This window comes from Polypterus senegalus, chromosome 15 (assembly GCF_016835505.1).
Source record: "Polypterus senegalus isolate Bchr_013 chromosome 15, ASM1683550v1, whole genome shotgun sequence".
NCBI lineage: Eukaryota > Metazoa > Chordata > Cladistia > Polypteriformes > Polypteridae > Polypterus > Polypterus senegalus.
Genome location: NC_053168.1, coordinates 56,387,121 through 56,411,985, shown reverse-complemented (window position 1 = coordinate 56,411,985; position 24,865 = coordinate 56,387,121). Strand labels below are relative to the sequence as shown.

The following is a 24,865-nucleotide window of genomic DNA, read 5'->3' as shown; positions in this document are numbered from 1 at the left end:
TAATTATCTTCACTGCAGAGGGGATATCATGGATCACTGGTTGAAATCGGGAATTGAAACACAATTCCAGCAACAATAGCATAGACTTTAAGAAGTAGTACCTTAAATAAAATACATCTGTAACAAAAAATTACACTGACAACTGTTAGATGGTCTACAGCATCTCTGACTATGAAATTTGTCCTCAATCTGAAACACTTTTAGCACCACTGACTTAGTTCAAACATGATTTCTTTTGAATGCATCATTACATTTCTCTCTTATGTTGTGGCATTTGTAATAAAAAAGAGGAAACTGAATATGTATACTACTTAATTTGTACATTTGTCAGTTGTTAATGAGAACAAAAAAAGTCATGTTCACTATTCTCATAAAGTGAAATGTTATTTAGTTCATTTTGCAAAGTGCCCCTATTTGTTTATAAATTTCAGTCAATGAGGGCAAAAAATAATCTCAAAAATATCTACCCTGTATAGCATTATCACCTCATTCATACTAATTTACAAAAGGCACCCTGTGGGGTAGTATGCTGTACTTCCTGCTCTACACCTTGTTCTCCTGTAACTATGTGCCTAGACAAAACTCTAGATCCTTCATTAATTTAGCTGATGACACCACATTAATAGAAACGACTACAAACAATGATAAGATGGCTTACAGAGAAAAGATTCACCTTCTGTAACAATGGTGCCATGACAACAGTTTTTTACCTTAATGTCACCCTTAAAGACACTCCTCATACAACATTTCAATCAATGCTGTGGAGAGGGCCAGCTGCTTTATCTTTCTTGGAGTCACCATCACTGATGATCTGAAGGAGCAAACACATCTATTCTTTCATAAAGAAGCCATATTAATGCCTTTACAACCTGCGATGTCAGAGGCAAAAAACAGATGTCTCATTCCATTTCAATTCAAAAAATCTTTTAAAAAAAAAAAAACTTTTTGAGCCACCGTTTCTGATGAAAAACTTACCCATACATATGTATTTGTATAAATATGTGCATAAAAAAACATACGTATGTATAAATATTGATCTGTTACTCCCAACCATTTATTGCTTTTAATAACAACATGTAAAAAAATGGCATTTTAAGATGAACTACATCATGAATTTAGACTTTCCAATGAGCTGTGTAGTTATGACAGGGTTATAAAAAATATTTCTGATATCTCTTAGGTAGGTATAATTCATATACAAAGTTCCTATTAAAAATTAAAAATGCTGATGCAAAGACTATTTGTTAAACTAAAACTGAATCGCCCATCTACATCTTTGCTTGCCCACTTCTATAAGTGCAAGGAGGAAGCCCAACTCACTGGCTGCTTTACATTCTCATATTCTCATTCACTTCAGAATTGCGAGACACTACAGAACATGAAGGCACTCAATAATATTACATACATATATATATTACATATTACAAGTTGCCTTATAAAGGTAAATCGCAATAATAAAGACCTAAACAATCCTACAAAGATTAATTTGGACTCTCTGAAGGCAGTGGTTAAAAAAAAGACACTTAATTAACTACCGATCATAACTGACAATGACACTCACCTTCTGCAAGCCATTATGGTTAAACAAAGGAGCACCATCAGCTGACTGATGTGCACTGCTACACACAGCACTATGTGTGTTAATTTTTGCCTTCCATAATGAATGTTCTTCTGCCAGGGTGGGATTGATCTCTTAACTCTCCAATGGACATTACAGTGGGGTCTGTGCTTTACACATACTGCACTTTTTCACAATCTTCTTGTGTTAGTTGATCATTGCAACAACTTCTTGAAATTTCCTTTGGAATTAATAAATTTGTTTCTGCCACTTTTCCCACTCATTTCTGGCAAAAGATTCACTATCATTAGCATGCAAACGGCTAGATTTGGGTACAGTTTTTACCCAGAAATTACAATGCTACTAAACAGCCACTCATACTAATAACTGTGATAAGTGCATGAGAGTTTCTTGTATACAATCTTTGACGCTGCTTTTAAAGCGAGGCAAGAGAAAGAACCAAAAGGTAAGCTGACATGAATACATAATAACTTCCTAAACTGGGTACTGTAATAAAGAGAGGTTTATTTGCTGAAACTACAACCTAACATTTGTCTGTGCTGTAGATTGTTACCACAGCAAATCTTTTGTAGTTTAAAACCACTATGACAAAGACTGCATTATCCATTACATGTTACATAACTATTTTTCCCCTTTATTCTCACCAAAAAAAACACAAACAAAAGCGGCTTGTTAAAAAGATGTCACATGTATGTTTTCCCCTCATTCTAGCCCCATCTGTTCAGCTTTACAACGATTTTATACATGTTTTTGTAGTTGATGCCCCAGTTCTTTATGTTTTAGAATGTTTGGAGTATAGACTTGTTAGGAATTACAATTTAGCATTGTCATGATAACTGGGAGTCGGTTTTTGTTTTTTTATGTTTCTTCTGCTGTACTACATGCATCTAAATTTATTGGGATTAATAAATATATAAATAAAACATCTAATTATGTTGGCCTGAATATGCCCTTATAAATACAAAAATATTCCAACACTGGCCCCTTTTATAAGCCAGGCATGAAACCAAAGAAGAGATGATAGTTAGACAGCAAGCAAACAAAGTAAAGAGAAGGCATAATTAATTGAAACTGAGATACTAGATGGTATAATATGGGCATACAAACAAAAGAAGTGTCCACATTTTTTGGACTCAGAACACAATATGGTCCGTACAATAAGCAATGTTTACCAAATACGGTGTGACATGTTGATGAGCACTTGCTGCTTTTGCCATTATAAGAAATGATGGACTGGATTGCAGCTGGGCTGTCCTTCTTCTTAAAGGCAAGTTAGTGGCTTGTGTTGGGCAAAGCAGTATATTAATCAGTCTTTTGGTTTATGTTTGAAATAAAAAAATGTAACTTTTAAAAATGCTGTGTACAAAACCAAAGTTTTGAGCACTTACAGATTCCACTTGCTTTGTCCCCACAAGAATGGCAACAAGGTCCCACCTTTCTGACCTTTGTACTTGAATTGTCATTAATAGTAATAATAAAATAACTCTTTACATTTTGTAGCACTTTCTCACTAATTAAAGCACTATCACGCAGGGAGGAGCTGGGACGTGAATCCATGATCCTCTTACTGTGAGGCAGCAATGCTACTACTGACTTAATGTGACCAGGGTCAAGACCACTGTATTCTTCTCTAGTTCCAATGTCAGTGCTGTTTTAAATGCCTTAAAGTGGTGCACAAAGTAGTCACATCATTTCAAACTATCAAACTATACTCCGCATAAAGAGTGGGAGATAAAACTGTTAATCCAGTGTACCAGATAAACTTATTCTTGCAGTATGAGTTTGGAAAAATACTGTTAATTGTAAAACAATTTATTTCACAAAATATGCAAATCTAAATCAAAAAGGAATTTGATATTCTGCTTCTGTATAAGTGTCATACAGGCAGTGTCTTTGTGTATGTGAGCTGTGTAGCAAGTGAGTCTACCCTTTAAAGAGTGACGTGCAGTTCAACTTAATTGATATATTGATGCAAACAGAAAGAAAGGAGAGGAAAAAGCTGTGTCTGTGCAGTGTTTGATTGGTAATGCCAACATGAGCGAGTGTGAGAAAAAGAAGCTGTTCTTTTATTGCTTGAAAAAAGGTGAAATACTTTTTATGAAATTATGCATTTTTATTCCCATATTAAATAAGTAAATCTCAAACTTGGTGACCATATACAGTATTTTCTCTGCCTGTTGTCTGGCATGGGAATTATAAATATTTGTAAGCCTAATATGAAATAACTTGCTGTCATGTTGTCATGCCAGATGCACAGTATGGTCAATTTGGTCTTCTGGCATTCAGTAGAATAAACAAAAATGTGCTAATTCTAAGCGGCTGGGATCTGACACCAGTCCTGAATTCCATGTAAATGTCTAAACATTTCTGATACTTTATACTGTACAAAATGTTTAGCAAATTTCTTGGGTTTTAACATTTTAACATTGTGAATGATTTATAAAACATCTGTACACATGATAAACATTCCTAAATCCTTCCCACTCTTAAATCTGTGTGCAAGAGAACAATCATGTTCTTGTGGCCCAAAGAACACCACCAAATATCTTTACATTGTAGAATTCCATATAATCAATGATAATTCACTCATTAGTAAATTTGTTAAAACAGAAAGTGAAACAGCATATGACCTGAACTTTTATTGATATTGCTTTTTTCTTAATCATGTGTTTGTTCACTGAAAGTGCTCATTTGGCAATATGGGTTCGATATTTTGTACCAATCATGTTTGAGAATCTCATCTTACACTCAAATCCCCTCTTAATCAGACCTTGAGTGTTTTTATCATAGGGGAAACTTAAAAACTATGGAAACATATGAATGGCAGTCTAAACAACAGTAGGCAAGTTGCAACTGACAGCAGGCTAAGATTCTCTCAACCTGACTGCAAGTTCTCTCTGAAAGGTTACTTTTGCAAAGAATTCATGAATTGAAAGAGCTTGCAACTCCACTGGAACAGCATGATTTCATGTTTTAGAACTCCCAACAGTGGGATGCAGCTGCTGGCAGAAATCCATAAAGATGGCTCTTGGTAGCTCATAATATCTCATGAGCCACTCATCACTGTAAGTGAAAAAGTCTAATCACCCAATGAAAATGTGCTTCCCCGAGTAACCTGTCATTGGTGATGTCCTGTACTGGAGCAGGTGCAGTCACTGCTCCTTTCTATTCAAAGATTTCTGTCCACATATAACATACAGGGACACACAAACCCAGTAAATGATTAAAATTAGAATCCCTGAAGCCTACAAAAAAACTCATAACCCAGGCCCACCTTAAATTCCTTTGCACCTCTCCATCAGCTTCTTTTGTTTTGTAAATGTGTCGATCAGCACAGGAAACCTGCTATAACATCCCCACCCCCACCTGCACCACCAACGCAGCTTATCACAGAGATGATTCTCAGAGTTAAAGTCTGTTTATGTGAGTGTGAGGTGCCTGGAGTTGTACAGGGTAAATAATATATTGTCATTTGGAATACAAACATTTCATGTGTGTTCATTGTCTACAACAATTTGGGTAAATGTAGGATGAAATGCGAGGCAGGCATTGTTGAACATAACTAAAAAAAAAGAAACAATTTTCATATAATAGTAAAAATTGACAAAATGTAGACATGAAGTGTATAATGTGTGAAGACTGAAATCCAAATGTCAAATAAACACATTCACAAAAGGTACAAGTATAACAAAACGTGCACTTTTTTTCAATAATATAACCATAGAAAAAGAAATCGGGTTAGGATATAACGCTGACACCTCCGCTTGGGTGGTGCAGCAGTAAGAACTGCAGACTCGTAATCAAGAGGTTCCTGGTTTGATTCCAAGTTCGTCCATTTTGAGTAGTGAGCTGCTGTTATTGTTACTATTATAGAATAAAAACATACACATGATTTGAGTCTGTAACAGCTGGTGTAAATTTATGGTACTTGTAAAAGTTAGCTTTTTTAATTTTTTATTATTCAGTTTTTTTCTCTGTCATGTTCACGCTCCCCCCAATCTGACAATGCTAATTTTCAAACAAAGACGTGAGATAACAGAGGTAAACTCAGATGAGGATGAAGGTTCTACATCGGAGAAAGAGAACAGAAGCCCTCCCCACAAGAAATGTTCACTCACACATAAGAACAACGCAGCAGCACTAGGCATAAAGACAAAAGATGGCACCTTTTGGATGCAGCAACAGGTTGGGCGTCCTCCTGCCAGTCAATCTGCCACGTGCATATCCTTTAAAGTAAAAAACCAGGACTTACAGAGCTCACCAAGGTATTGTGCAAAGTCCCCTTTGTGATTATGTTTTGTGATTGTCTTTATTTGAAAAACAGTTATATGTTACTTATATAAAAGCCAGTTTTACCTTGATTTATTTAGTTATCTTCCTAAAGCATAAAGTCACAAGTAGACTGCATATCTTCTTGTGTTTGATCGACACGGGCATGTTGACAAAGTACATGTGTACTGAAGTGACTTTAGCTGCAGGTGAAAGCTCCAGTTGCACTTTGCACATATACAACACTGCCCAGGTTAACAATGTTAGTCCAATGAAGTAAGTGTCTTATTTTAAACTAAGTGATATTTGAAACAATAGTTTCAAACTAAACAAACAAACCCCAAATAAGGCATTTTAGTAATTACATTTAATTTAGTAATTTACACTATGTTTCTATTTAAAAAGAGGTTTAAACAGTGTTTTCTATTACATGCTCTCAAAAGAGCAAGGTCATTTTGGTTTTCCTTTTAGACTGAACTTTATTTTGACCTTAGGTTTAAATGTTTTCACACTTGATGTTAGTGGAACCTAAAGTTATATACATCTCCTACCACTATGAGTAAGTGTTCCGATGAGGGGAAAACTGAGTAAGTAGCCTCCCACTGCAAGTAAATGAAGAAAAGTCTGAATGCATGCACTTCAATTTTGATATGTATAAGAAAGTTTTATTGCCAGTTTTAGATTTTACAGATCCTTGTTTGTACCTAAATATTCAGATACAATCAAATCCACAGCATTTAAGACCAAACCTGTCGGTACAATTCTTTTATAAGTGAGGTTCCTGGATTGTATATTAATAAAGACCTCATCCATGTTCCATATTAAAGCACACATTCATGTTCTTGCTGAGGGAATGAGACTAACTAGGCTGAAAAATTTATAGTGAAACCTTGCTGTTAATTGAAAGCATAATGTCAGCAAATACCACTTGTTACAATGTGCATAACTCTTAAATTAATTTACAAATTCAGACAGAAATTCTTTTACTAGGTTCTTAGGCAGAAACATTTTGGGTGGTTGAAATTTCCAGGGTCATCTCACAAACGCATTTTGTCTTTCAATGAGAAAATTAACTTTTTAAAAAAAGATTTACTGGTGTGACAGTTCCCATCACCTCTGCCACATACTGCTCATCTCATTTTAAATGACCAGATCTCAATCCATCATGCTAGAGACCAGCACTTGGTCCTCATGTGTCTACAGTATAAAGGGAAATGAGGACACTATTCAATGATCCAGGGGCTTTCCAAAAACAACAATGATTGATAATACAATAATACTTCAGCACAATATTAAAACATAACTTTGCAATCTTTAAAACAAATGCACATTAAATGATAAAAGAAGCAGTATGAAACGGTTACCAAACAGGTGGAAAAATAAGTATATTTCAACAAAAAAAACATATCTACCTAAAAAAATAAATTAAAATCCACAGCAGTTTACTATACTAACAGGATAATAAATATAAATGTATATAGTAAAAAGTTTATACTAAGAAATTTTAATATTGACTTTTTCATTGAAATACATCTCAATGCAAGATTAATAAAAAAAACACTGTAATCAAAATTATCATTTACTTAACTAATTTACACAACAGAATTCCCATAAAAAAATAAATGAAACCAGAAGAAAAAGGCTTAAGCGCTATACTTCCAAATGGTTAATTCTGTATATCATCATTTACCCTATTGATCATAACTGTCATTTGTACAAGATTTAGTTGAATTTTCTTAATAGCTCTAGCTAATATTAATTCTAAGCAAATCTTCATTTCCAATCAGTTCAAACACTTTTATCAATGATATTAATGCCAATACTAAATTATTACAAGCAAATCTAATGCAACAGTTTAGGCTTAGGTTGACTTTACTATCCCAAGATAATTTAACATTTGATCTTAAACCATGAGACAACACTCTTTAAAAACTTGTATGTTTTTAACTTTTTCTTCTATTACTCTTAACTATATTTGAATCCATCATATTTAGCTTCAATAAGCGACTTTTCTGACAATTTTAAATACATGATGGTTAACATTTTTTATATTTTTTTTACCTCTTTCAAACATTAGTGTTATGATTGTATATTTGGCTCATGCCATTATCCAAAGTAACTTATACGATTATGATACGTTATCAATAGATTTTATATTGAGTTAAGAGACCTGCACTAGGAGGAGTCCGATTCAGCACACTTGTCAAACTGTAAATGCATATACAGGGAAAACACATACTGTATTTAAAAATATCAAAATGCAGATTCATATCAAAAGACTTAATTTTTTGTTCAATGTATTAAGTATCATTACTGGCTAATAAAAAAGTCTCAAATATAAAGGCGCACTTAGGATTTTTTTATGTTAAATCACACCATTCCTAACTCTGATTTACACCGTTGGTTAAAAATGAAAATTTAGGTTTCTGACGTATGGCACTAAACACATGTTCCAAAGCTATGGACAGTTTTGACAGTTTAAACGGAAATAACGTGATTTCAATATCTGAGGCTTTAACACAAATTACTTGATGACGAATGCTTGCCATTGCACGTAAACAGGTATATATATGTAAGTATAGGTATAGGCTAATAAACAGTAAGGCTAATACGCGGAAGAATAAGTCAGTTGAAATCCATGACAATAAAATCCCTCAACATACTAAAAGCCACGAATTAGAATCAACTGTGCAGCCAAGCATCATAATAATTGTGCATAAGGATGATAAAATATAATCGTTTAAATATTAAATAACTTGTAAAAACTAAAGATTCAAGACTAGTTAGTGTTGACAGATTAGGAGACATGCTAATACACGATCTAACTTAAAAAAGGAGAAATGGGTATTATACAGCGATTTTAAGGCAAGTCCAACCCAAGCAGAAAACAGCGTTGTGCTTTTATGTGTTTCTACGGCCTCACTGTCAATCCAACCTTACACATAAAAGGCTAGACTTCGAAATCTGCGGACAGCTCTATTCAAACACAGTATTTTGTCGGAGTGCGTGCTTTCTCTGAGGACGCCTTGTTGCCACTGACAGCAAAACCAAGTGAGATCTTAGAGAAATCTTGGTTGCCGCCGCTCCTACCGCTACTGATGCGATCAACTAGTCAATGCGGTCGTCTTCCTGTGCAGTGACTGCGTTGCAATATTTCCAAAGAATGAGCACCCTCGGATACATAGAACGCACTGATGTTGTGTTAACACTCACGCGCAAAAGGAAAACAAACTTGCAGCTTACTAAAGGCATGACAGTCCTTACCTCTGCTATCATTATTATAAAAAAATCAAGGAGGTAGGCGGCGCTCGTCCTGACGCCGTCACATTATATGTTTAAAAACGTCAAACAGCACTTGGATATCTAAGCGGGTATTTGTTCGTCGCTGAGGTTTTCTTAAAAAATATAACTGCTTTATTTCCACTCCCTGTAACATATCCGGAAAGCAGCCATATTGAAAGGCTTGACGTACCGGCAAGACGTTTCCTTTCTAATTGGCTGGATCAGTGCAACTACGTCATCGGCCTCGTGACCGTGTGGCTCGCGCGGCCCCGCCCGTGTTACCTGCTGCTTCTTCTCTCAGATGGCCAGATTTTGCTAAATTTTAGGTAGTTTGTTACGGATTTTCTAATAAGGAAGACCATTTTAATCTTTTTTAAATACATTTCGCATTTTTATTTTAATATTTGACTTTAGTAATGTTGGGTCCTTGTCATTTCCTAGAAATTCTTAATTTTTTCCACGTGTGTTACTATTGCAAGATTTATACACTTGTATGAAATGGCAGATTTTGCTGAATGCGGTTTGGAAGTATTGTTTAGGATTAAAAGCAGTTATTCTTGTGGAGAATTCTATTGTTTACTTTACAGATCGTTAAGCTGGGAGAGTTTAGGCTGCAAACCCGTCTGGCGCCTCCCCCCACATAAATCCTGGGCAATTTACGTATGCACTCTTTGTGTTGTATCATAAATGTTTCAACTTGTAAATGCTTGTGCACGGCAAAATATGAAAGTTTTATCAGAGTTGCGCAAAAATGTAATATCGCAGGTAGCTAGTCCATATGGGCCCCAAGGCTTTTTTTGTGGGCTAAAATATGGGCCCATCAAATTGTTCATCAAGGACAACATGGGGTCCATATGGGATAGGACACAATTATTTATTGTCCTGTACATATATGCGGGGAGCGAGCAAAATCCTGAACACTATAGTAGCCCGAAGGCCTGGGTTGACAACCCCTGGTCTAGATAACATGTACTTAAGCTTGATTCAATTTATTTAAAATAAAGGAAGTTTTTTTTTAACTTACAGTTAGTTTTTGGGCTGACACCTTTTTCCAAGGTGATTTACAATATGTGAGACAGAATTTCTTACATTTTTCTTTTTTCCAACTGGAGCACAGGCAGGTGAAGTGACTTGCTCATTGTCACACAGTGTCTGTAGCAGTATTTTAACCCACAGTCTCAAAGTGTCAAGTCTAAAGCCTTAGCACTCTGCCACTCCAAATCCAAGAGTTTATTAAAAGGACAACAAACCATTGTTTACATTTAACATTTGTCAGACTCAGTATGTCATTAAAATTGCACCAAAATCTATACCAAAAATCACTCAAGTTAAAATTCCACATCCTGCAAAATCAACACATTAATGTAAGTTAGTAAATCTTCATTATTTTAATTGAGTGCTTCAAACATAGGTGCACATTATCTAGACCAGGGGTTTCCCACCCATCCTTGGAGACTCCCAAACTGTCCAGGTTTTTGCTTGCTCCCATCATCCCATATTCATACCACCTGTGTTACCCAGTTTCATCTGGGAAAGTTTCAAAGAGAGGGGCCTCAGTTATAGTGGTGTTTGGTAACTGGATGTATTAGAAGTACTATGTAACCATGTACTTTTCCATATACATATATATCTACTATATATATATATATATATATATATATATATATATATATGGTAACTAGGGGATAATATTATTAGTTCACTGGAGCTCCTTACTCTGGAATATACTACAGTGGTGTGAAAAACTATTTGCCCCCTTCCTCATTTCTTATTCTTTTGCATGTTTGTCACACAAAATGTTTCTGATCATCAAACACATTTAACCATTAGTGAAATATAACACAAGTAAACACAAAATGCAGTTTTTAAATGATGGTTTTTATTATTTAGGGAGAAAAAATCCAAACCTACATGGCCCTGTGTGAAAAAGTAATTGCCCCTTGTTAAAAATAACCTAACTGTGGTGTATCACACCTGAGTTCAATTTCCGTAGCCACCCCAGGCCTGATTACTGCTACACCTGTTTCAATCAAGAAATCACTTAAATAGGAGCTGCCTGACACAGAGAAGTAGACCAAAAGTACCTCAAAAGCTAGACATCATGCCAAGATCCAAAGAAATTCAGGAACAAATGAGAACAAAAGTAATTGAGATCTATCAATCTGGTAAAGGTTGTAAAGCCATTTCTAAAGCTTTGGGACTCCAGCGAACCATAGTGAGAGCCATTATCCACAAATGGCAAAAACATGGAACAGTGGTGAACCTTCCCAGGAGTGGCCAGTCGACCAAAATTACCCCAAGAACGCAGAGACGACTCATCCGAGAGGTCACAAAGACCCCAGGACAACGTCTAAAGAACTGCAGGCCTCACTTGCCTCAATTAAGGTCAGTGTTCACGACTCCACCATAAGAAAGAGACTGAGCAAAAACGGCCTGCATGGCAGATTTCCAAGACGCAAACCACTGTTAAGCAAAAAGAACATCAGGGCTCGTCTCAATTTTGCTAAGAAACATCTCAATGATTGCCAAGACTTTTGAGAAAATACCTTGTGGACTGATGAGACAAAAGTTGAACTTTTTGGAAGGCAAATGTCCCGTTACATCTGGTGTAAAAGGAACACAGCATTTCAGAAAAAGAACATCATACCAACAGTAAAATATGGTGGTGGTCCTTCTTCAGGACCTGGAAGGCTTGCTGTGATAGATGGAACCATGAATTCTACTGTCTACCAAAAAATCCTGAAGGAGAATGTCCGGCTATCTGTTCGTCAACTCAAGCTGAAGCGATCTTGGGTGCTGCAACAGGACAATTACCAAAAACACACCAGCAAATCCACCTCTGAATGGCTGAAGAAAAACAAAATGAAGACTTTGGAGTGGCCTAGTCAAAGTCCTGACATGCATCCAATTGAGATGCTATGGCATGACCTTAAAAAGGCGGTTCATGCTAGAAAACCCTCAAATAAAGCTGAATTACAACAATTCTGCAAAGATGAGTGGGCCAAAATTCCTCCAGAGCGCTGTAAAAGACTCATTGCAAGTTATCGCAAACGCTTGATTGCAGTTATTGCTGCTAAGGGTGGCCCAACCAGTTATTAGGTTCAGGGGGCAATTACTTTTCACACAGGGCCATGTAGGTTTGGATTTTTTTTTTCCCTAAATAATAAAAACCATCATTTAAAAAATGCATTTTGTGTTTACTTGTGTTATATTTGACTAATGGTTAAATGTGTTTGATGATCAGAAACATTTTGTGTGACAAACATGCAAAAGAATAAGAAATCAGGAAGGGGGCAAATAGTTTTTCACACCACTGTATATACAATTGGCTATAAATAAAGCATTCCTGCCACAGATCAATTCTTGCTTTTCCTAGTGGTTTGGCTTTTGTTGATAGTCACTATAAAATGTAGTTTACTGTAATAGGAAACTGTAATTAGTAGGAATAATAGGAATTTTGTGTGTAAGAATATTTTTATCCTATAGGACACCTAGTAAAAGTGGTAGCTTCAATCAGATTTGAAAGCAATGCTTTCATTTGTAATTTTGTACTGTTTGTACAAAGTTTTGGAGGTTTTGATTGAAAAAAGTATACACTAAATCATGGTTTACTTTAACTTATTACAGACAACACTGACATTTACAGTCTGCACATTTACTTGTTGCATGCAATGAACTGAACATTTTAATAGGAGTGCACAATTATAACAAAATTAATAATTAATTGCCTTTGATATTATAATTGTGATTATACATTTCTACTAACAGTACAATGAAAACTTAACCTTGTATTGCCAACTGCATATCCCGTATTCTGTGTACACACAATGCAGTACAACCATCATTATTTAGGGAATCACTTCATAAATAATGGATTGGTTGAAAGTAAAAATGTATTGTTTAATAATGTTTCTTTTTTATTTTTTACAATAAAGATACATTTGTCACTATTTTTAATACAGTAAATATAGTAAATTACTGATACACATATATTTATAAAATTAAAGTATGACACAATTTCCTCCCCTTTTTGAAAATTAATATTCCTTCTGAAAAACCACTCACCATTCAAAATGTAAAATATGGGAAAATTTTAAACATAGAAATGTTGAATTGGGGTTCTGCTATATTAAGAAAACAAATATTGCATGTGTATGTAAAAACTAATGCACATGATAAAATCTTAAATGTCAGTAATGTAAAATTATTAAGTTAATGTATACACAAGTTGTAGTGTACTGGCATATAAAATAATTAAATGTAATAATATTAATACTTGTACATAGCAAGCACAAGTAGTATTTAGATAGTAACACACTGTTAAATTCTGCTGCCAGATTCAGTCCTTGAGCAGTGGCATTCCTGTTCTTGAGGAAAGTACTGTAATGAAAGGCACATTCAAAAAAGAGAAAAGAAGCAGTTTTGCAAGTATCAGCTTTTCAGCTTATATTCCTCATCAATACAATGAACTGTTATGTTCAATCATACTTCCATAGTTCTACTCCACCACAATTGGTCATGGCTGCATAAAGTGCTACTTATTTAATATCCACTTTGATTTTTGTCTGACATTTAAAATAAAATGAATGCAACGTGACTTTAGAAAAATAATTATGAGAGAGGAAGCCTTCTCTTACCCTGACCGTAGAGAAAAGCCAAGCAAAATGACACCTTTTATTGGCTAACTAAAAAGATTACAATATACAAGCTTTCGAGGCAACTCAGGCCCCTTCTTCAGGCAAGATGTAATACAGAAACTGAAGTTCCCTGAGTTTATATCCACACACTAGGACAAGAAACAACATTGGTAAATCTTTAAATGAAAAACCTTTGAAAAATCTTGATTACATCTTGCCTGAAGAAGGTGCCTGAGTTGCCTCAAAAGCTTGCATCTTTTTAGTTAGCCAATAAAAGGTGTCATTTTGCTTGGCTTTTCTCTACATTCATAATGGCTAACACGGTAAAACACTCTAGTACTAATGAAAAATCTTAAATGTAAAAAATTAATAAGTTCATTCAGGCTAAGATTAATTAACAAGAGAGAGAAGAACAATGTATGGTCAAGATCTTTGGATAAGATAACTGTCCAACAAAGTCCTTTGAAGTTTGTGATGAGTTTTTCAAAACAATACGGGTCAGTAGACAGGATATCTTTGTCAGCCTGAGAGATGCAAACAGTCCTCATACCTGGCTATAAAACTCTTGTCTCTATTCAAGCCATGTTGTACTGTATTAAATTTTAACATGAGTTTAACTTCCCATTCTTTTCTCTCTTGCTGTGTTCTGAAGTTGCCCATAAGCACTGTGACTTTTTGGCTAGCACGGTACAACACCCTAGTACTTACCCTGAGTGTTAATCATCTTTCAAAACCTTCATTGCACACAGTTTTAATAAGAGCCTTGTCTTTTGATAAACAAAATAACAGGTATCTATTAACTGTTATCTGATTGTACTTTCTGTCTGGCCATATAGCTGTATATGGACATACGTTAGCATAAACAGGTATGGTTATCTGTGTCACGCACTTACCATTACTGGAACTAAATGCTACTTGTTTAGTTTTCATGTGTTCTCCATATTGGACTATGTGGTTGAATTTTAAATGGCTGTATAAACATTTGCCTGCAGTGGTTTAACAGTTTGCACAGCAAAATTTTGTAAACAAATGGTTTCAAATTTCTGACGATTCTCTTTATTTTGGTACTTAAAAGTCTAAAAACTGCCCGGTGATCTAGGTTTAACATTACTTATACTGTTCAATTTTAATGAAAGATGCTGCAAACAGAAAATCATATATTCAAGCTTTTTAAAAGATTTTGGGATCAGATTCTTAAAAATATGTTTACCATTTAACACGTAAATAGCCCTATGATGTGAGTGCCTCTGTATTCACAAAGCAGTTCTTAAACTGAATAGACATAACTGCCAGTATACTTTAGGTTACACTGATGTATTAATGTGAAGAGCAAGGAGCATGAAGCAGCAGAATCAGTAGTCAGAACCGAATGTCTGTGGTTCCTCCATTAGAAATTAAAGCGTTGCTATGTAAGAATGTTGTTTCTTCCTTTGAGTTTGCAGTACCATGATCAAAGAACAGGCAAAGGCAGGATGATCATTTATCAGTGCTGTGACAGTAGGCTGGAGTTTGATAGAATGGAATTAAAAACCAAGGTGAGAGCCTGTACACATCTAACAATGTCAGTAGTCAACAGCAAGAAACAGTGCCAGCTAACCATTGAGCTTTGCATCTTCCTTGAGCTTTGCTGAACTTTCTTTTTCCTTTTCATAATGTGATCACATCTCTTTTTTCCTGTCCAGGACACCATTGTCCATCCTTCCTATGCGGTACTGACCCATCAGTCACTTTTTCTGCATTCTTATTTGCATAAAGCACACTCTAAGCACAGCACTGAGCATGTTAGTTGGCACAGTATTAATAAATATCGACAAATAAAAAATGAATTGTCTAATTCTTTTCTATCACATTACCAAATTTCACTCAAAGCTGTCATTTTTTTTGTATTTCCAACTGGTGCACAGGCAGGTGAAGTGACTTGCTCATTGTCACACAGTGTCTGTAGCAGGATTTGAACCCACAGCCTCAAAGTTTCAAGTCTAAAGACTGACCACTCTACCATTCCAAATCCGAGTTTATTAAAAGGACAACAAACCATTGTTTACATTTAACATTTGTCAGACTCAGTATGTCGTAAAAATTGCACCAAAATCTATACCAAAAAGTGTTAATAAATATTGACAAATAAAAAAATGAATAAAAAAATGAAAGAATCTGAAAATTTAACAACATCACATTAAAGTTCAATAAACTGAAAAGAATGATAGCAAACATATATATGTAGGTTTTAAAATAAGCCCGATTTAAAGCGTGATAAAAAAAGTCACATAAAATCGTTGCACTTTTAGGCTTAGGATTTTATATATAGAGAGTAGATGTAACCATTTCTCAAACCAGGTTTTGAAAAGATTGTCACTTCTTCTGCCATTTCAAATCCTGTTTGTCAATGTCTGAACCACTATCAGTATTAATCCACTTTTAAAGCAGAGTTTACAGTCTTACAAGAAGCAAATATATTCTGTAGTAAAAATCTGTTTTAAGATATCTTAAAATGTTCTTGCATGCCTCTTTTTCTTATTTAGTAGGAAAAATCCCAATGTGCCAATTAAAAGACACAGGAAAGAGGATACTTTCTTCTTGGGCCTCTGTCAACCCTTTATATGCTTCAATATCTTGAAGAGACAACTTACATAATGTGTTATTTGCTGGTATAACTCTTCATGTGGGTTGGGTATGGTGCTGAAACTGCGTTAGACATAAGATACTATATTTAACGCTATGTGCTCAATTGTTCTGTACTTCCCTTATTTTAATATACTCTTACAAATTATTAAGGGGAATGTGTTTAAAGAAAACACTGTTTGGTATTTCTGAAATGACTGAGTGAGATCAGAAATATTGCCTCCTATTAAGCAGAGTCACTTAAATACAGGAATTGAGCTCTGGTTTTAAAACACAGTGGTTTGTACTGAAAACCGCCCTTCCCACTTCTGCATCTAGTCTACATCAAGGAAGCACTTATTCTGATTGTGATGAAGAAACAGGCTCTGGTGTTAGTAATATAGGTTATAGCACCTGTTGCTCTATCAAAGCAAAGATAATTATTTCCTGCTACCTTGTTATCCAGTACTTGTATTGTACAATTAAAAATTATGTTTATTTGATAAGACATGCTTTCTGTTTACAGCTCAGAGTGTTATACACATTTACAATTACAGAAAATAGACCAAAACAAAAACAAGCACAAAACATAATTCAGTAAATAAAAATGTGAATGATAAACTTAAACCTTATATTGAGATTTTAGAAAGTTAATGGATGGTTCATTTCCTGATAGTTATCATTGCTAGTTTTTTATGACATTGATTTAACACAACTAATATGCAAATTATGTTATGTACCCATCCAAACATCTGTTTATCTTCATACCTCCCTGGAATTACAACACAGTACTAACCACTAACCACTGCCCTAGCACAAAACTAAAAGTGCAACTATAAACAAAACATTATGTCTATATATTATTAATTTCAACTACGTTTTTCTTGTATAGTTAACATAGGTTTTAGACATAATGACATTTTATGGATACAAAATTTACCCTGCTTTATTCAGAATATTGTCCATTTTCATCTGTATAATTATCATGAAAAGTTTAAACACTTTTCACAGCTGACTGTAAACATTAGGAAATAATATATGAGTACCAACTGATAAAATAGTTTAAGCTCTGCCTGTAGATGTAGTCAGGGCAGATGTGCAGTTTTGTGATTGCCTAGAAAGAAAAGTATGGCTATAGGTGGTGCAAAGATGTTTTGTAGAAATATAAGAAACCGATTGTTTACAGTTACCTCAATTTAGTGTTTTAATGTATGTGTGGGTTTTAGGTAATAAGTCCTCATTTTTGTTATTGGGTCACACATCATGTGATGTACACAGTGACGTGGTAGCACAGTATTTAGCACTCACAGCTTCAGAGTCTTCAGAACATTCAAATACAGGCTGATGTTATGTTTGCATATTCTTCCCATGTCCTGAATATTCCAGTTTTTCACCCACTTCCCAAAGATTATGCTTGCCTTGCAGTGGACTGTCACTCCATCCAGGATTATTTTCTACCTTATGCACAATGCTACAAGGATGGGTTATGTCCCACCATGACAGCACAACTCAATTAAATGGGTTTAGAAAATGGATTTTGTCATAGGAATAGTGTATAATAAAACATTCAAGGTATACTTTTGACACCCTACTACTCACATTATCTTTGGTGGAAATCTCTTTACAGTGTGTCTCTGTCTTAAATACAGACTTGCTTGATCTCACAAGACAAAGGAACACCATCTTGTATCTGACACTTAAATTCTGTAAGTGTTCTAAAGCAGCTAAATTCAATAAAGAAAATCAGAAACACTCCCAACGAGCCTAGTCAGACGGTTTCTTACACATTTTCAATTATCACTTTTTGTTGTAAGTGAATGTGTTGAGAGTGCCGATGGCATTCAAGCCTTTCATTAGTTTAGAAATGCCTTTTTTTGCTTATCACTTCATATACTTGGTAGTTTTACTGCTAAATATTATCATATAGTCTCCTTTTTTATCAAATTTCATTGAATGCAAATGTAATTTAAGAGTGCTGCATTTATTTAAGAAGAAGAATCTGCCAACAGCCTTTCTTTATATTGATTTTTTAACTGACAGGGATGTATTTGATTTATAAGGAAAAAAGAAAATAAAATTTTAACTCAGCTGGAGGCGTGTGTTTAATGTTATACAACACGATGTGACATGTACTCAACTATTTGAATTTTGCCCAAACAAGAAAGTGCTAAAAAATATGAGTTTACACCCACTATATCAGGAAGATTTTGTGTTTGCTAAGTAAGGAGCTTGCATTAATATATGATGAATGATGGCTCACTTGTTATTGTTATTGTTTTTTTTTATTTCCATCCTTGTGTCTATTGTTTAATATGTTTTTAAGCATATAGTAAAATTAACCTTTAAAAGAAAATTAAACAGCAGTACAGCCTACTTATTAAATATTTAATGTATAAGTTGAATTTTTCTTAACTGTTAAAAATAAAGTGTAATGATTTTTCTTAGTAATGTGAAGTTTTTTCAGATTTTAGGTAGATTTTTCTAGCTGTGTCATTGAAAGTGAGTTAGGATTCTTTCTTTTTAGCCATTTTAGACAGTGTGTTATCAGTATGGGGTACAACTTATTGGTGATGCCCTATGGAATGTCACCCCAAACAGAGCTGACAGAAGATTAGGGATTATTGTAAATCCAGGACATGCTGATAAATAAGTAAAAAGTGTTTATTTGGATAAGGTCCGAACAGGGGAAATTCCCAAGCAGTTGCCTAATGAACTTTATCACAGTTAAGATACTTATTGGTCCAAGTTGAGAGAAGTGTGTGTAGTGTACAATTAGGATTAAACTATGTTTCATACTGATAGAAGAATAGTATATTTTATTTAGTGCTGACTTCCATTCAATTGAATGATCACTTACCATTAAGTTTACCTAAACGTGCACACTTTAATAAAAAAAAAAACACTAGTATAGTTTGGAGATACTGTCTCTACAGCTAAACTTATTTCTACAATAGGTAGTAAGGAAAGTTTAGGGAATTTTGCATGGTTTCTTTAAGCTTCATATAATTAAAAATGCTGTCCAAATATATTTGTCATTAAGCATAACCTTGTTCCATTGTTCATACTTCACATTCAGTGCCTAAATGTGGACACTTCTACCTATGGCTGCTGAAAGCATGTGCTTAATTACAGTGTGCAATGGACATTCATAGAATACAAAATTCTTAAGTGTAACCCAGTTAAGGGTTTAAATGACCAAATAACCAGTATACTTGTGGAGAAATCTACATCTGTTCACCAGGTTTCTTAAAGACTAATAACCCGGTTTCTCTAACAGGAATAAGGATTTACATGGCATTTTAGAAACCATGTTCCTGTGGATAACTGGGGTATTAAAGCACAAGTAAACACACTGAGCTTGATACATTTATATCCTGGCTAATAAATTATGTAGGATACAACAAGAAAAGAACAGGTTTATCTTTGTTGATACTGAAGTGTACTTTTTTCTCTTTTACCTTTTTATTTTGCTATTCTATTTTTAACCATGGCAATAACCACAATGAAATTCATCATCATCATTTTCTTTCCATGTTGCCCAGTGCAAGTCACAAAAGATATAATCTCTCCAGCATCTCCTCAGCCTGTCACTCGGTTTTTACTCAGAGCACCATGCCTTATGCATCTCCTGTGGAGGGTATCTAGGAATATTCCAACTACATGACTGAATTACCTCTACTAGGTCCTCTTGGACCAGCAACTCTGTGCATGAACCTTATTTTGGCTGGTTGTATATGTGATCTCACTTTTTTGGTCACTAAACTTTTATCAATAGTCATATCATCAATAAACACCAGTGACCCAATTCTGTTGACAGTCATGCATGCCAATGCCATAACACTGCCTCTACCGTGTTCCACAGATGATGTGGTATCATGAGCCATTCCTTCTCTTCTCCATATTCTCTCTATCCATCATTCTGGTACATATCGATCTTAATTTCATTTGTCCAAAAAACACTGTTCCAAAACTGGACTGTTTTTTAAAAATATTTTCCTGCAAAGTCTAATCAGTCTTTCCTATGCTTAAGGATTACCAATTGTTTGCACCTTGTGGTAAACCCTCTGTATTTCAGTTTGTGAAGTCTTCTCTTGATTGTAGACTTTGGCAATGATAGGCCTACCTACCAGAGAGTGTTTTTGGTCTGGCTAAATGTTGTGAATTGTTTTTTCTTCACCAAGGAAAGAATCCTGCAATCATGTAACACAGTTGCCTTCCATGGTTGTCCAGGCCTCCTGGTGCTGCTGAGCTCTCCAGTGGGTTCCTTCTCTTTAAGTATGTACCAGATGGTTGCTTTGAGCACTCCTGGTGTTTTTGCTATCTCTTGGATGTTTTTGTTTTATTTTCTCTGTCTAATGATGGCTTGTTTTTATTTGCATGGACAGCTGTTTGGGCCTCATATTGAGAGTTCACAGTGACAGCTTCCAAAAGCAAATTCCATACTTGGAATCAACTCCAGACCTTCTGCCTGCTTAACACTTAGTGAAATAATGAGGGAACTGCTCACACCTGGTTATAGAACAGCTTGTCAGTCAATTGTCCAAACACCCTTGAGCCCTTGAAAATGGGAGGACCGTGTATAAAAATGGCTGTCATTCCTGAATGGCTCATACTATGTTTCTTTTAAACCCTTTGAATTAATGCTGAAAGCTTACACTTGAATCATGTAATTATTTCTTCATTTCAAATCCATTGTGGTGGTGTATAGAGCCAAAATTATGAACATTGCGTCACAATCTAAATACTTATGGACCTAACTGTACTTGACCTTGTCAATGTAAATTGGTCCTTAGCTCCAAAGTCTGCAATATTTTATTTGTGATGCCTTTCTCCCTTTAGAAAGAAATGGAAAACTAAGGAATAAGGTATAATGTACAGATTACAAAAAGACATGAGATGCATCCAAATTATTTACTGTAAAAGTTTTAGGAAGTTTGAAATTACAAAATGGTGAACATCTGCACACAACCTGCACATGCTGAAAGCTGAACAAATCTGCTATGCACAGTATAAAAGAGTTTCCAATAAAGTGTCACAAGCTTTGGGTTGCAAGAAATTAAGATAAGCCTGTGTTTGAGAAGCATACTTATTCATATGCACAGTTTTCTGAGGTCTTGCTGTTTGATTCATTTTTTTCATGGCTCAAATGTACTTTTTCATTTCATGATACCAGGTTGATAGCGTATTCTGAAACATGCTGTGACTAGCTTCTCATTTGATGGTACCAAATTGAATGTATATAAACTGTGACACAGGTGAGACAAGGTAGAGTTCAGTCTGTGTACTGAATACAGCAAAATCTGCATTTCTTGGAAAGTGCTGCTTAAAATAGTCCATGATTTCTAAAATACTGTATCTTCTAGAATTCCACTTTAAAGAAGGCTTTTCTATTTGAATTTACTTAGCAGCTAGGTCTAGTGAATCACCAGCTAACAAGTGTATTAACATATGTTCATATTGCTTTTCTGTTATCTTTGTTATCTCTGAACATTTCTCTCTTTTCAAAGTCATTTTTTCATTCGTCACATGCACAATCAGCCTGTCCCTTCAGTATGTTTCCTGTTGCTTGCATCTACACTTGCGTTTAGAAGCAAAACTTCGACTTCTTTTTGTGAAAATGTAAAAAGAACAAGCTACAATGTTCAAAGTCTGCTTTGGATTTTTTTCAGACGTATTCAGAGTCATCAGATGTAGAAATATCTTAAAAGCGTAAAGAATAAAAATTTCATTTTTGAGTTTGGCCAGCAAGGTAACTCAGTGACTAGTGCCGTTGCCTCACAGCTGCAGAGTTCTGAAGTTAAATTCAAACCATAAATTTACATCTTTCTGGAGTTTGTATGTTCTGACCGCATCTGTAAGAACTTCTTTTCTGAGTATGTTGGTTCTTTCTAATGGTGTGCAGGTCAGTCCCCAGATCTAAATACAACAAAGAAGAGGTGAGACTTCGAGTTCACAGCCATATATCTGGCCAAAACATATGCAGGAACTACATGAGGCTATTGAATTAGAATTGACAGACCTCCCTAAAGGATGTTTTCAGCAGCTTGTCAAATTATTGTTTCCAAGAATTTAGGTTGCTCTGGAGGCAGAAATAGTCATGGATGGTGCTAGATGGGCAGGCCTAATGAAGTGATCACTGGATGTATTATGCTGTAGAGTCTTCTTTTACTATCACATTGTCAGGTTGCTTTTTCTCTGAAACCAATCTGAATGCATGTTTTTGTGGGTCTAATCATCACAGCAGTTATTTAAGGGATTTGTACTATATATCAGAAGTCATGGTTCACAGACCAGTAGCCCTTTTTTGTCAGATGCTAAAGACATCATACAAACTGTATACCAGTGATGAACATACAGTAGGCATAATGAAAATAACACGGAATATCTTAACTCTTGTTTTACCTTTGAGGCATACCTTGTATGATTACAAGAAAAAAAAATAGTTGTAATTGAAATGGCATTTTTTTTTCTTTTTGTACAAAAAAAGCAAGCAAATGTCCTGGAAATTACTTTGGTACCTAATCCACCTGGTCAGTTTGCATACCTCTAAATAGCCCTTCATTTTCTACATTCACTTATTTTAGTATAGAGTAACACTGAGTTGGAGCCTATCCCCGCAACATTAGTTGGAAGACAGAAGGTGGTATGGCGCTCAATTGCAATGCACAATGATTTCACATAAATTTTACTATTCCCATCAAATTTGAAACAGATAATTTACTGTAAGTTAGATGGGAGAAAATGGGAGTAGCTCAAGAAAGTTCATACTCCAAGTACACAGTAACTAGTGCCAGGAGCTCATGAGGTTACAGCTTGCACATACATAAAACTATATATACATATATATATATATATATATATATATATATATATATATATATATATATATGTGTGTGTGTGTGTGTGTGTGTGTGTGTGTGTTCTTCCTGTGTCCACATGGGTTTCCTCTGGGTGCTCTGGTTTCCTCCCACAGTGCAGACAGATGCAGGTTATGTCGATTGACAATGCTAAATTGGCCCTAGTGTTTGTAAATGTGTTGGTCTGTGTGTTCAGCCTGTGATGGACTGACGCCCTTTCCAGGGATTGTTCCTGCTTTGCACCCTATGCAGCTGGTAAATGAAATGTCTACAGTGGCTTTGTACCCAGACACAGGTTGTACAGGTGTGAAAACTGCTGGGGTAAACCCATAAACTGAAGTAACATACTATGCCCTGATTATTTTCTTATTTCAAAAAATAAAAATTTTTATCTGTGGTGGGTTGGCACCCTGCCCGGGATTGGTTCCTGCCTTGTGCCCTGTGTTCGCTGGGACTGGCTCCAGCAGACCCCCGTGACCCTGTGTTCGGATTCAGCAGGTTGGAAAATGGATGGATGGATAATTTTTATATAATAATATAATATGTGTTTTTTACTTTTTTTGAATATGTTTTAATATTAATTTATTTTTGAGATTCTTTCACTGTCCTCGGAAAATATTCTTCTATTTTCATTGTGCTTAATGTTCTTACAATATAGTATATGTGCCTATATATACAGTATGTATGCTTTCTTCAAATATTCTCATAAATATGTGCTTATAAAGATGATCTGATATGCTAGTCCACATGGTCTCTTTTACACATACTCTCATTGCAATTTGCATACAACAGTTTAGAAAGGCATTAAGGAACAAGTAATAAAGTAACTTTTTTTTTCACTTTAAAAGTGAAAGAAATAAAAGGAATCCTGCATACAATTTAAGTTTACAAAATCTATTAATAGAAAATTTTTAGACTGTACCTTATTCCAACTACATAATCTTTCAGTGAAATCCCAAACAAGGAAGTGCTGACGGCAGAAGTAGTGCCACAGTCTGTCACATTTAAAATCAACCATCCTGTCATTATTTTCCACTGAAGGAAGGAATAAATGTTTATCTTCGGCAGCATTCCTAATTGGGAATAAGAACCCACTGTTTATATGCTTCCACATTTATGCCAAACGACTTCTTCTTTGTTTGATGAGCTACTTAAGGCAGATTTGTCTCTTCATTCCCGGCATGAAGCCCAACTAAAGAAACAGATACCAGTTTTTCCAGGTCACGCTGTCTTTAAGTATCTATTGCATGTGTGTGCACTTTGCCCAATAGGTCTTTGTCATCTACGTGAAATTATCCAGTCCTTGCAGGGAAGGGATCTGTAATTAAAATTTCAGACGATTGCTTCAGCATTCCTGCTAGTTTTTTTTTTTCTTTTTTTACCAGTCTGTTTCTTTTTCTTATCTCTTTACTGAAAGTAAAAAAAAAATTTCACAAGAATGTGACACTTACTTGCAGATTGTTTTAAAGTACTGTAATCTTTTGTACTTTTTAACATAATGGAACTGCCAGCAAAGCCTTATCATTACTTCAATATTTAATAGCCATCAAGCTGTTTTCCAAGGAGCACAGAAAGTACTCTTGACATGTGATCAGCATTTTAAAGATAAACATCATTTATAAATCCTTTTCAGCCTGCTT

The 24,865-nt window shown here is 35.0% G+C and overlaps 1 protein-coding gene across 3 annotated transcripts in view; it reads right to left on the bottom strand.

Annotated features, from left to right (window-relative positions):
- The window catches only part of snx13 (sorting nexin 13), a 220,710-nt gene extending 196,275 nt beyond the window's left edge, over positions 1-24,435 (bottom strand). For 2 of the 3 annotated variants that reach the window (XM_039736162.1, XM_039736163.1), the window contains exon 1: positions 24,148-24,435. In XM_039736162.1, coding sequence (XP_039592096.1) covers positions 24,148-24,339 — 192 coding nt within the window. In that variant the 5' untranslated portion in view covers positions 24,340-24,435. Of the gene's footprint in view, positions 1-9,112; positions 9,322-24,147 lie in introns of those variants that run through there. The other variant, XM_039736164.1, reaches the window with a different exon arrangement.
- Between the last annotated feature and the right edge of the window lie 430 nt (positions 24,436-24,865).